Source organism: Tinamus guttatus, unplaced genomic scaffold (assembly GCF_059628265.1).
Source record: "Tinamus guttatus ecotype Peru unplaced genomic scaffold, ASM5962826v1 Tinamus_guttatus_pri_ptg000915l, whole genome shotgun sequence".
Lineage (NCBI taxonomy): Eukaryota > Metazoa > Chordata > Aves > Tinamiformes > Tinamidae > Tinamus > Tinamus guttatus.
The window spans coordinates 634015-647415 of NW_028289449.1; the positions used below are offsets into that span (position 1 = coordinate 634015).

At 38.8% G+C, this 13401-nt stretch overlaps 1 protein-coding gene across 6 annotated transcripts in view; it reads left to right on the plus strand.

Annotated features, from left to right (window-relative positions):
* The window catches only part of PITPNM3 (PITPNM family member 3), a 73852-nt gene that overhangs the window by 15485 nt on the left and 44966 nt on the right, over positions 1 to 13401 (plus strand). For 5 of the 6 annotated variants that reach the window (XR_015914105.1, XM_088537987.1, XM_088537985.1 and 2 more), the window contains one exon: positions 12037 to 12113. Coding sequence is in view for 5 of the 6 variants with exons in the window: in XM_088537987.1 (XP_088394113.1) it covers positions 12037 to 12113 (77 nt within the window). In the remaining variant the exon portion in view is untranslated. Of the gene's footprint in view, positions 1 to 2605; positions 2689 to 12036; positions 12114 to 13401 lie in introns of those variants that run through there. The other variant, XM_088537989.1, reaches the window with a different exon arrangement.

The following is a 13401-nucleotide window of genomic DNA, read 5'->3' on the forward strand; positions in this document are numbered from 1 at the left end:
TTTCTAGCTTTCACTAAAAGATGTGCTTAATTTCTGAAAGCAAATATGTTTCAGGATACAATTTTAGTGCTTTTTAAAATGGCAATGGGTGATTTTTCTTGTTCTGAATGTTCTTACAGTTATATTGCAAGAAAACCATGAAATTACTGAATACAAATAATGAATCCTTGACCTCAGTATATAAAGGAAAAATAAAGCTGTCGGGTTTTGTGTCTCAAAGGACTGTGTTGTATGACAGAAGGTATGTTGACTTCAATGTTTTAAGTAAAGGATGCTGATTAATAGCTCATTTGGAAAGCAGTCACGTTTTATCACTGTTCTGCTTCATAAAGAGTTTATTGGGAATGTGTGGAATTATCTGTTCTCTTATGCACATTTGCTTTGCACTCTGATGAAAATAACTTGAAATAATGTTTCCTTGAGGAGTTTAGCCTGGTCTGGGGCCTGACCAAGTGCTTCAGAGGACTGAGCATCTAGAAAGTCTTATAAAATTTTAGCTACATGAATGCCAACGGTTAAAATTAACCATTTGAGGTCATCTTGTGACCTCATAGAAACAAGTGAAGTGTTCTTCTTGCCTATTCTTTCCTATCACCTTAACCAATTCATCCTCTTCATCACTGATTAGCTGCTGGCTGGATGTTCCAGCAAGTAGATGAATGACTCCACAGATCGTAGGGTTCAAACTTACGACTTATTTATGGAGGCTAATCTGTTTTGGTAGACGTGGCTTTTGTTCAAGGGATGGAAAAGATGGCTACGTTATCTTCGAGAGCAGGTCCATATTTAAGGTCCTGGTTACAACAGTACCGTTTTGCAGATTTCTATTCCAAAGACAGCCCTATTGCATGGAGTCACAGTAAAGTGAATGTGGGGTGTGTTATTGCACTTAATGTAAAACATAAAATGTAGCTGTTTATTTAAAATATGCTTGTAATTCTGACATTCATTATTTGTAATTAATTGCAATATTCAAAGCAAAATGGGTCATGACCAAATAGGGGTTACTCTTTTAATACAGGAATTTTATTTTCAATCCTTCATCTTTTGGGGCCAGTATAGACTTTATAATATAGGTCAGCTCCTCATTGAAGATGCTGTTCACTGCTCTGGACTCTTCATCTCTTCCTAATTTTCTTTCTCCAGTGTAGCTTGCCCTTAGTTAATTCACCAACATTATGCATTGCCCATAGATGAGGATTTGTAGCTGTAATAAATTCCTATTTCAAGAACACTTCTAAATGCAATTATGTTCATATTTTATTTCCTGTGGAGCAGCAACTTGTTAGTGACTGTCCTGGACTTTGTCTAGACAGGCATCGCATTCGGATGGATTTCTGTCCTTCTGGGTCAGGATGTTGCAGTGTTATCTGTTAGAAAATATCACGTGAAGAAAATTACACTGTCATCCCCTTTTATTCATAAAAACAAAACTGAAGTGCTTTGTAATAGTAAGGTAATGCTTTATGCATTTAGCTTAGTTAACAGTATTTCTTTGTTAAGCCACTTTTAAAGGGCAAAATTGTTGATGAGCCTAATGTTAATGGTGAAGTCTTCATCCTAGACCTATATATATTGCTATTTAATGTCAAATACAGTACTGCATTTTGAATGCAGATCTTCCTGCTCAGGTATGACTGCTAGAGTCAGCTTCTAAGTGTTCAGTGTAGTGTCTGTGACTCTGGGTAATGACTGATTCGGCTGCATTTCAAACTCATGAATTCTATCTGCAATCTCAGTCCTATCGGCTACCTGCTGATTCCAAAAGAGAAAAATACCAGCTTTCAGCTTAATACTTGGGCTGATGAGAGACTGCCATTTTTGACCAAATTTGTGTGTGTGCGCATGTGTGTGTTCTGCAATATGATGAAAACTAGAACTTGTTGGATTAATTTTTCCTGAGAAGTGTAATTATATCGAGGCCAGAATAGCCAGGAGCTGTGTTTATTTCTTAACTTTTCTGCAAAGCAGGAGTTCTAATTGAAATTAGAAGTCAGGTGGGGGGGCAAAAGTTTGAAATTAGACGTCTTGCATAAAAGAATTCCATAAACATGTCTTTGCTGTTTCTCAGTGAGTTTGTCTCTTGAAGTCTCCTCAGAGATGAAAACAAAAAGCTATGTTTCTGTGGATAATTTTGGATTTTATTCATTTTCATTTTCCAAAATTGAAACATTTTATTAGAAGAACAGGGCGGGGAAAAAAAATCCTTGACTGTTTCTCTGCTGTACAACTGGCTTAGTTTCTCGATTGTAGCATCATTATACTGGGGTGTTCAGTATGCTTCCTATGCCAGAAGCAAAGAAGTCATCTGAAAACCTGCTTCAAAGAGCTTGCAACCTTACTTCTGCAATATGAAGCTCGGTTTAAAAAGGCACTGGCACAAGTTGATTTAAGTACAGCCTAACTGAACTTTAAGAGCCATTAGTCAGTTTTGCTGTCAATACACTACTATTTTACTCTGCAAATCCAGCTAATTAAAATGGTGCAGATGATGATGAATTCTCAGGTAGGCAATTGACAAAATGCAATTATTAGTCATTTAAAACATAACTGACTGTAAAATGCCTATGAAATTCACTTTTCCTGTGCTTCATATGCCACAAATACAGAGTGATGGATTGCTTTATTGGTAACCAGCAAAATAGATGGACATGATCAGCTGTTACAACTGGGAATTTTCATTACCAGGTAAGTAGAAGGCCTTTCCTGGTCTCATTGCACGAGCTAATTTATTCTGGATCAGATTAAATTATACACAGTTATTGTGAATGGCTCCAGCAGAGCGTTAGCAAAAGGATTTGTGTGGCTCCAGGATTAAAAATAAAGAATGCTTACATCCAGGTGAGACTGAATAACTGTTGTTTATAATTTGGTAGCCTGTGTCTTCACACTGAAATGCCGTCTCTAGCATTTCTCAAATGCTTTCCTGCTTTTGACAAATTGAAGGCTTTTTAGATCTCAAGATTATGTTGCTTTTATGTTTGAGTGTCCACTTTCAGTTCAGTTTTCTAAAGGTGCAGTTCTTTGTAAGCTTATTTTCAAAATAAAGCATTTAAACTTTGCAAAAGGCAGATTTTTTCATTTGTCTAAAATTTTAGCAGTTTAATGGGAGACATTAAAATAGTTTTCACTTAGAAAGCTGGGGGCTTTCAGAAATTCAGGCAGCTCTGAAGTCTCTAACATCAAGAATGACATTGAGTTGTATGGATATTGTGGAAGCTGGAGGCCTTGGGGTCTTGAGCTTTTGAGAGCTCTGGAGGAGACTGCCCATAGTCCAGCCAGAAATTCGTTGAATGTGATGTGACTCATGGTGAATTTTTGCTCAAGACAAATCTGAATGTTCAAAAAATTTCCAGACACATGTGCTGAACTACCTTGGAAAGGGGTTCTAGTTTTGGATCCTTTTTTTCACTTAGAAGGAAAACTTCAAGCCCTCTCTGAAACACTTTGATGTTTTTATATGTTGTCCCTGAAATCGATAAGTATATTGACATACTGTGGGCTTCATTTATAATTGTGGCTCAGGAGAAAGGGGTGGAAGAAACAAATACATAAAGTTCATTACAGTTACTAAGCTACAAGCACAACCATATAAAAGTGTGTGTTGAGGTGGGGGTATGGCCTCTGTCTCGCTGTGATGGCACATTATATTCTAGACATTTAATGCAAAAACAGGTTATATTCTTAGTAGTATTTGGCACCTGCAGAACCCACTAATGCCATATATCTTCAGCAGAGCTGCTTTTTTCTTTTTTCCCTTGTTTTCCATGGTCAGGTTTTTTTCAGGCTACTCGTGGGGATAGTTGCTTGATTCTTAGCTGTGAAGTATTTATGGCCATGCATGCATTGAGAGATGGGCACTGGCCTCTGGAGTGTTCAGTGGTGGTTATCTGAGAGGTGGAATACTGAATTTGATGCTCTATGGGTGATCTGATACTGTTGTCCATATTGGAATATGGGCAGAGGTCTGAGCATTGTGGAGTTATCACATAATAAAAACATCTGAATGCAATGCAAGAGAACAAAATCCTGTGCCACATGCTCTAGGTGTCCCTGCTGGAGCAGGGGGCTTGGACTAGATGATCTCTAGAGGTCCCTTCCAACCTCAACCACTCTATGATTCTGTGATTTAATTAGTGAGCAATTGGTCCTTTTGATTTGATGGCCAAGTTTAGTGCAAAGGTGGTGCTGGTTCTGAGGATCTTTGATCTCATTCCACAATAGTCTGTTCTCATGTTCTCTTGCAACTGTAGTTTATTGGCCGAGGAGATTGCTAATCATTATCTTTCTGATTCCCTGTTTTCTGTTTTCTGAGCTGTTTGTGCAGTCACTTTCTAATCCTTAGTTTTGGTTGAAATAAGTTAGCAAATAGTCGCTCTTAAAGCATGGTGAGGAGCTAACTAGAAGAGTTGTGGTCATTATTACTAGCACTGCTGCAATTAGATGGACATACGTACAAACTGACCTTGATGCTCTTCACATCGCTGTCAAATTGTGCTCTTTTGCTTTCTTCTCCCCACTTCAAGACCATCTGTCCTTTTTTTTTTTTTTTTTTTTTTTTTTTTTTTTTTTTTTTTTTTTTTTTTTTTTTTTTAACACCTGTGTAGAATTCTTTCCCTGGAACTTGAAATAATGTTTTTCCCAGACTTTATATACATTCAGTTGAAATCTTTTGCTTAGCCAAATGCCACTCTGTGTATTGAGTTTCAGAAGTTTTCAAGGTAGTACATGTTTTTGAACAGTTGCATCGTGCGGGAATGGCCCTGGAGAATGCATGATGCGTGCTGATGATTTCCCCCATCTCTCAAGCTCTACTGTGTTCTAGTGCACACATACAAGTTAGGTTTAATGATTGGATAAAGAGATGAGACGTGTCAACTTGACAGTGAATTAGCATCTTCCCTTACTTGAATGGGAAAGGTTCCTTTTTTGCATGGATGGATTAGACTTTTTGTTAAGATGTTTGTTAATTGTGATATGAATACTAGACCTATATGATAATTGAACTTATGAGCTGCATTGAGTTGGACCTATCAAGTTTCTACATCAAGCCAGAGTTCACTTGGAAGATTAGGTGTACAATGAGATGTTTTTGTGGAACTCTTCTTCATCTGGTCTCATTTTTCTTTGGTTCAATGATGTCTCCTTTGCTGCATCTACCATGCATCTCTGATTTTCTCCAACATTTATGCAAGGATCAAAATGCTTAATACAACAGAAAGAAATCTCTCAAACCTCCAATTTCAATAAAATACATTTGGATCTTGTGTGGGCTTTTCTTTCTCTCCCTGACCTGAAAGGCTGCCTTACCTGGTTTCTTCCACAATGAGTGACTTCATGTACATGAACTGTTTTCCTCCTCCCCAGTACATGTGATCTCTCCTTCCTTGTCTTGTACTTCTAGGGGATAATTAATTGAAGGGTGTTTGCATATATATGACTGCAAAGTTTATGCTGCTATTAATTTTATTGCAATAGCATCTGCCACTGCCTAGTAATGTGAAGACAGCAAGCAGAAAACTTGGCTTAGTGCAGAGAACAGTGAAAGGGAGAGAGACTTGAACAGTCAGCCGTATTCCAGAACATATCAGATGGCTCATATAAACAACAGATTTACTTTTAGCTGCAGGTTTTGGAGATAGAGCGAATCGATTTCTGCTGTCCTTGATGTGCACGTCATCCGTGGTAGCAGTATATAACTCTGCAGGTTATCCCCAGCTTTCTAACTGCTGTCACTTTATTTGTGTGATGTTGTGTGTTCTAAAATGTAATCTTAACAAATGCAAGCAAAATGGAAGAGACGTAAGCTAGCCTGTAAGGTATTTTTAGTATTTTAAGAATTGAGCCCTGCTGCAATGAGTTCACCTTCCTTGCAGTCCGTCCATGGATTTCCTTTTCCTTTTTGAGTTCCTTTCTAAGATCCAGTCTGTTGCGTGCTGCAGTCACTAGATGTTATTGCATCTATTTTGCTGGACCTGGAGACCTCTTTCATCTGAGCTTCTTGCCTGCCAGCTCCATCCAGAGGATTGTACCATCAGCAGGTATATTACCTCCTTTCCTAACGACTGCCCTGTCTTCCCTGGTTTGATATAATTGTACTTCCAGAAGTCTTATATTTATACTAGAAAAAAAGGAAAACCATATTTAGTATTTAAAGGTAATCTTCACAGTATTCTTTGTGGGGGAAAGGTGGATTCTAAAATGGAAAATTAACATTGTTTGCTTCAGTGGTAATCGATTAAGTTGTTAAATTAACAGGGAAAGTCATGCATACTATGACGCTTCTGACGCTCCAGAAGCTAATGTTGTAAGACTACGGAGGGCTTGGAGGGTGGGACTGGGGATGGGAGCGGATCATGGAAGGGAGGATCTCCCTGATATCTTGCTGATGCTGAGACCCAGAGCACTGTTCTGTTGTGCTATCCCCTTTCTCTGATCACAGTAGTGATGTAATCCTAGGTGGCATCAAATAAAGAGACAATTTGTGTCTTTATTAAACACCCTCTTACATCTCAGGAGAACAGTTCTGCAAAGATTGATGTGTGTGGAGTAACTTTGTGTCGCGGCATAATGCTGTTCTGAAGGTGATCTCAGGAAATGTGTGCTTATCTTCAGGTACATCCTCAGATGGATAGGTATGTTTATTTCTATTGGTGTTATCAGCCCTTTGTGGGGGGAGAGCAAAGTGGACTTTGTTCTGGTTTGAATACTGCCCAAAAATTGCTTACTAATTTTTTTGTAGCTCTGCAATAGCTGGTAGCATGGGACTAGAGGAATAGCAGATCATCGCTTCATTCCAGGCCAGGGATTGCCAATTGTAGTTCTTGTGGAAATCGCTATGTGACAAATGTTTCTAGACATCCCTAATGATTCTCCTTGGAGCATAAGAGTTTCTGCTTCCTGGAGAGAATTTCACAAACAGGATTTCTTTTGATGAAATGAATAGTTCCTTTAGCCTTGGTGAGACTTGTCATAAACTGAACTGTCTTCCTGAATTTCTCTAGATGTAGAAATAATTTTGCAGTACTTGACCATACTTAGATGTGGAGTAGAATGTTCTCAAGTGGCTAATCAGGCATGGCATGTCAACTTTTTGTGTCATATTATATCTTCAGATGGGTAGTTCAAAATATGGCAGATTTTGTTAGAACATCTCTGCATTTCAGTTGAATATTCTCTCTCAGTTCATGTTTCTTGAATGTCTTAAGTGATGACTTTGTGAAGGGAATATGATATAAGGGGTCTTTAAACTTACTTTGTGATTTGCACTGTGGCATGTTTCCAGAAGATGGAGAACATACCATTTCTGATGAGTGAGGAGCATAAAGTGAGCATGGAACCTAAGCCTGGGAACTTATGGCTGAAAGATCTTGATGAACCCACATATTTGGATCTTTCTTCTTATGAAACACCTTTTGTGAAGGTTTGTAAAAGAGGATGATATCAGATTTTAATTCTGTGCTTGAAATAAATCTAGGCCCTTATGTTATTCTGGGGCCAGACTTTAAAGGTCTTCTTGTTTTTTTTCCTTGGCTTTCAAGGCCCTGTCTGTAGGCTGGAAAGAAATTTGTAGCAAGCACTGTTTACTATATTTGAACAGTTTCTAGATTTCTATAAAATTTTCTTAGAAACTTAGAAAATAAGAAGAAACTAGGAGGAAAAAAAAAACAAACTAAATCTAGGTACTTAATCTTTCTTTTTGTAGATTTTTTCAGTGGCAGTGTGGGATTCCATGAATGTTTTGTTACTTTGTGGAGCAGCTTGGGACAGTGCTGAGAGAAGCAGGGAGAAAATGACACTGTACATAAAAATGTTCATAGTCTGGGTCAAAGTTTGAAAGACTTGTACTAAATAACTATTTTTACCCCCATCCTATCATCATGAAAGAATTAAATAAGAAAGATTTGTTTGGATGTTGAATTAACCCTGGTCATTATTCGTTTTATGGAGCACAAATGGGCATCACTGTCTCAGCTCTGTTTTGTAAATTTTGCAAGAGCTTGAGAGAAAGTTACTAAAAAGGTGAAGAGGAGCTTTTGTAGAGACAAAAATCTAATACTAGATGTAAAAAACTAGATGAATCACCTGTGTCTCTTGACAAAAGTTCCACAGGAACTTTAGGAAAAATTTCTTAACAGTGAGGGTGACAGAGCACTGGAACAGGCTGCCCAGAGAGGTTGTGGAGTCTCCTTCTCTGGAGATCTTCAAAACCTGCTTGGATGCAGTCCTGTGCCACGTGCTCTAGGTGACCCTGCGTGTGCAGGGGGTTGGACTAGATGATCTCTAGAGGTCCCTTCCAACCTTAACGATTCTATGAATCTCTTATAGCCCGTGCACGTCTGCAAAGCTATTTCTATTTACCATATCCTGTGCAAGGCAGTGGTACAAATGTGATGAGAACTCTTTACTAAGAAAGAGCTAATTTGCATGAAAGCATCAGCTACCTCTAGAATTTATTCACTTGTTCACTGATGTGTTAGGGATTCCTTCGCTGCCATGTCCCCCTTAGGTGTGTCCCTGTGCTGTTGAGGTTTTTTTTTTTGTGTGTGTGTGCTTTTGTGCTGCTTGTTAAATAGGGTTAATTGGCTCATAGAAATAAATAGTGTCTTTTGTGTCATCACTGCTTTCCTAGTTGTCAGTTGCCCTCTTTAAGTTCTCTGTGAAAGGTGATTTTTTTTTTCCCTATTCCTAAGTGTATTCATAAGCATATGCTGTTACTGTGGCTGTGCCAGGCCTTCCACTATGGGAATTGTGCTGTGCCTGGTCTGAGAACTGAAGCCAGGGGGCAAAGTCTAAATAGTAAGCTAGATCCTGTGCCTCGCTGCATCTCCAGTGCACCATGCTTGTTGGGTACGAGATTTGGCAGTCTGTGTGGAGAAGACTCTTCTGATGAAGGAGTAGAATGGAGTTGGCACAGGCAGGGTCTCCTGCTGTGACTCCCCGAACAGGATATGGCACAGTGATGCATGTCATTATTTTCTTCTAAACAGTATAGCTTGCCAGAAACTGCATATTCAGCATACTAAAATATTCTTTGTCATTGGTTAATAGGAAGCCTGTGTTACAGCCTTCCTATACGCGTTTCTTGAGCACTGCCGGGGACGGTGACTCCACTACTTCCCTGGGCAGCCTGTTCCGATGCTTGACTACTCTTTCCGTGTAGAAATTCTTCCTAGTGTCTAACTTGAACCTCCTCTCACGCAACCTGGGGCCATTTCCTCTTGTTCTGCCTGTAGTTATTGTGGAGAAGAGACCAACCCCAGCCTCACTACAACCTCCTCTCAGGTAGTTGTAGAGAGCCCTAAGGTCTCCCTGGAGCCTACTCCTCTCCACACTAAATAGCCCCAGCTCCCTCAGCTGCTCCTCGTAAGGTTTGGGCTCCAGCCCCTTCATTGCCCTTCTCTGGACACGCTCCAGCACCCCAAAGTCCTTCTTGTAGTGAGAGGCCCAGAACTGAACACAGTGAAAATGAACTGGAGACTAATGTTCCTTAAAAGCCATCTGCTAAATGACTATTTGCCAACTTTTAAAGTAAAATGATGCCAAGTTTTTCCATTGCTTTAAAGGAAAAGAGAAGCTCAAACTCAACTCCTATTAAGAAGGCTAAATTCCTGTTGCTGCTCAGCTGATAGAGTGAACACTCCCAGAGAACAGTTTTCAGAGGCTCTAATGATCAAGGAACCATTGACATGCAACTGGGAAATGCTTGATTGAGACAACAAGGTAGAACTTAGACAATCTGAATTAAAAGTGTATTAACTCATCTAAAAGCTTCCATGGAGTTTCTTAGTCTTTCCAGTTCTTTGGAAAAAAGTGAAGTGACACTTGTCATGCTGATGGTGTCAGGGAAGAAGTGTTCAGTAAGGTTCGAGTGAGGAATTGTTGCCTGCTTTGTCACTCTTTAAAGGAGAGCACCAGTAAACCCTGGTTGGCACTTGGACTCCTAGAGTTGAAAATACAGGTGTGCTCAATACAAGATTTCATTTATACTTTTATTAACATGGCTTCTTTATGTCTTTCTCTCCATGGTCGTTATACAGGAGCTCTTTTGCCAATTGGTGGGAGGGGGGGAAAAAAAAAAAAAAAAAAAAAAAAAAACAGAGGAAATGTGGGAAAGTGCCCAATTGAATGGTTTTCCTCTTAAACCTCTGAAGATTAAGGAAAATACTAGAAATTTTTAGCAGCTGGAAAAAAAATCTGAACCCTTGTTAAGCAATGGACTTCTTGTTCACTCTATCAAAATTGATAGAAACTTTTGAGATAGCTGTTGTTTATTATTTAGTATAAATAGAATTGTGGCTTCTTGTTACATGAGAGTAGTTGTATTTAGACAGAGGTTGAGATGATGTGCTCAGCAGTGAAATCATGACGGGTTTGTCACTAATGAGTGGCAACTAATTTGTATCTTTTCATATTCTTATCTTAAAAAAAAAAAAAAAAGATTTTAGAATATCTGTGCTGAGTATCCCCAGTCACATTCTTGCCCTTAATATGTTTGGAAATACGACACAATGGTCAATAATGTACCTGTTAAAGAAAGAAACAAGTCAGAAGGTATGTGCTTTTTATAGTAAAGTTGGACTCAGGATCTCTAATTGAGGTGTTTCAAAGTGCTGGAAGAGCCAGGAGGATGTAGTGCTCTTTTATTCCCCAACAAGAGGTTGTTCCTGTGTATAAATGTGATGTTCAAGCTGACAAAAGTGTTTTCATCCTGCTGGTTTCCTAGGTAACCAACACATGCAGCTGTAGAAAAAAGACTGAATGCAGCCTGAAAAGACTGGAGAGATTATGCAGCGAGTCTTTCAAGTGGCTGTAGGAATGCGCCTTAGCAAACATCCTCCTTTTTTTCTAGGACAGGGAAGGCCTGTTCTGAAGGGAAATCTTTTCATAACCAGTTGCAGCACCTTTGCTTCTGAAGTTCAGACAGTGGACACAGTCTTGGTTTTAAAGCTGATGTTTTAAATGTCACACTGCTTACAACAGGTTGCTGTTGAGTAAGTTTAAGTAATAGCAAATGGGTCTTTAAGATTCTTTAGTTAAAAGAGTTTACTAATTTAATCTCTGTTATTTGTCTGAATCTTCTGGTTTGTTTCTTAATGCAGTTGAACTAACAAGTGTTCCAGATTTGCTATGTGATGACCAAAAGAGTGCAGCTAACACCTCCTGTGAAGTATTTTAAAACAGATATTCAGTATTTGTCTTCAGGCTTTGACTATGTAATTGGCTATGGTTTTCATTGATAACTGATGTTGTTCCTACTAAAGCCAAAAGCATTTGAAGTACTGTTCTGATACCAGTGCAGAGGCCTTCATTATTGTAACACTGGATGATGAATTTAAGATCCTGTTGTGATAAAAGGCATTAACAAAACCCTTTCTCTACAGTTGTGTCTTCCTGGTTGTCAGATCATAAGGTTTTTGAAGAAGTAACTGTCTTTTCTTCTATGTTTCTGTAACTCCTAATGTGCAGCCTAGTAATGGAGCACAGTGGCTGCTGCTGGGAGTTTCCCAGGTAAGTCGCAGAGGTTTGTAGTGGAGTTGGATGTTGAAGGTCTTTTGGAGTGGTCTTGATACTGTTCTCTGGCTTTCTAAGATAATGGCTTGTGCCATAATGAGAATTTAAAGGCTTAGTTCACCTGCCTGTGTATAGGTGGTTAGTACAGTTTGAGGCACTCCAGAGGATCTTCGAGATGCCTAAACAGGACTAGCAGTGATGTTTTAGGAATCTAGGGTGACCTCTTCTACTGCTGCCTCAGAAAGGCATGAGTGACTAATAGCAGCTCTACTGGTTCTGCACTACCTCTACATAAACACCTGAGTCATGTTCCAAATCCTGCTGTAAGAGTAGAGGGTCCTTCAGGATGCAGGACTTTAAGAAACCTTAAGAAACCTTGCCTAATGCCCTGTTTGTGCAAAGAATTTCCTGTGAGAAGACCTTTCTGTATTGGAACTATAAATGTGTCTGACCTTCGCATATGTCTGTAAAAGATGAGCCAGCCAAACATTTATTCAATAAATTATGTCTTTTCCCTTTCAGGTGAATTATATAAAGCCTCTTTAAGAAAACAAAGATTCCCTGCACAAAGCAGTATTGAAATACACGAGGACAATGAGGTGAGATTGTTTCCCAAACAAATGTGTGATTTCTGAGGAACAGACATGGGGAAATCATATTGATGACAAAAGTCAAGCTAAGACAATTGCATGGTAGCCTGTATAGCTATATAATTTTGAGGGGTGTTTTTTCATCCTCTGTTCAGTAAAAACTCATCTTTTCAAGAGGCTTTTAGCATAAGCATAAACAAGATCAGTAGACATCTCCAGTACACATTTTACCCAGTAAAAATTGTTTCTAACAAAGATCAACCCATGTTTTCTTCTTATCTTTCTCTCAACTTGAGTCTTTAAAAAAAAAAAAAAAAAAAAAGAGAGAGAAAAGAAAACTTCCTTGCTTCACAACATGCAATAATATTTAATAGATTTGGACCCTTCTGGAGCAAGAAGGAAGCAAGTGTTGAAGAGGAGAAAACTGCTTGGCAAACATCCTTCCTGTCTTTTTTAAAATCACAGCTGGTTTAATTTCCTTAGGATCTGTTAATTTCACTTCGTTCTTAATCATGGGGAGATGGACAATTTCTTAAATAGGACGTTTAATGTTTTGTAGGTCAAGATGATACAGTGTTGTCTTGTCGTATGGTTAGAAAATATAGAGACCATGATATCTTCACCTTCTCATAAAACTGAGCAGCTCTTGCAGGAAGCTCTGCTGCTTTACCCATGCTAGTTATTCAGTAACTATTTTTTCTCATATCCGTTGGTCTCCTAGAGTCATGGGTTACTTACCAAGACTGCCGATCTCGGTATGGAGTCCTTGATTAAACTGCTAACTCTGTGATTCTTATTGCAAGAATATCTCATTTCCTCTGAGGTTCTGCTTTGAGCTTTTTTAGAGAATTTGATTTTTCACTTCTGGTTTTAAAGAAAAAAAAAGGTGGGTGGGGGAGAGGGAAGGGAAATATTCCTAATAGATCACACGGTCTCAGCTCTCATAGTGTATGTTGGAATTATAAACCCTTTTGATGTTTTAGTGCATCTTTCCATTGTTTGGCAAGTGCATGTGCAGTCGCTGGAAATCATTAGAGGCCTTTTAGATTATATGATACTGTATAAATAAATTGGGTCATATTTCCAGAAAAGTTTCTAAAGAGAAATTATCCTGTCTACTTGGTGCTTCAGTGGAAATGCAGGTTTTCTGAAGCAGATTCAGCAGCAGTCATGAAGCTGATAATAATAGAACCGTTTGTTTTTTAGAAGATGTGCAGAATCAAAGCAGGTATTCCTTCCAAGTTAACTGATTGAAGTCCTCTGTCCAAACAGTTGGCGTAGGGCAGGCATCAAAAAT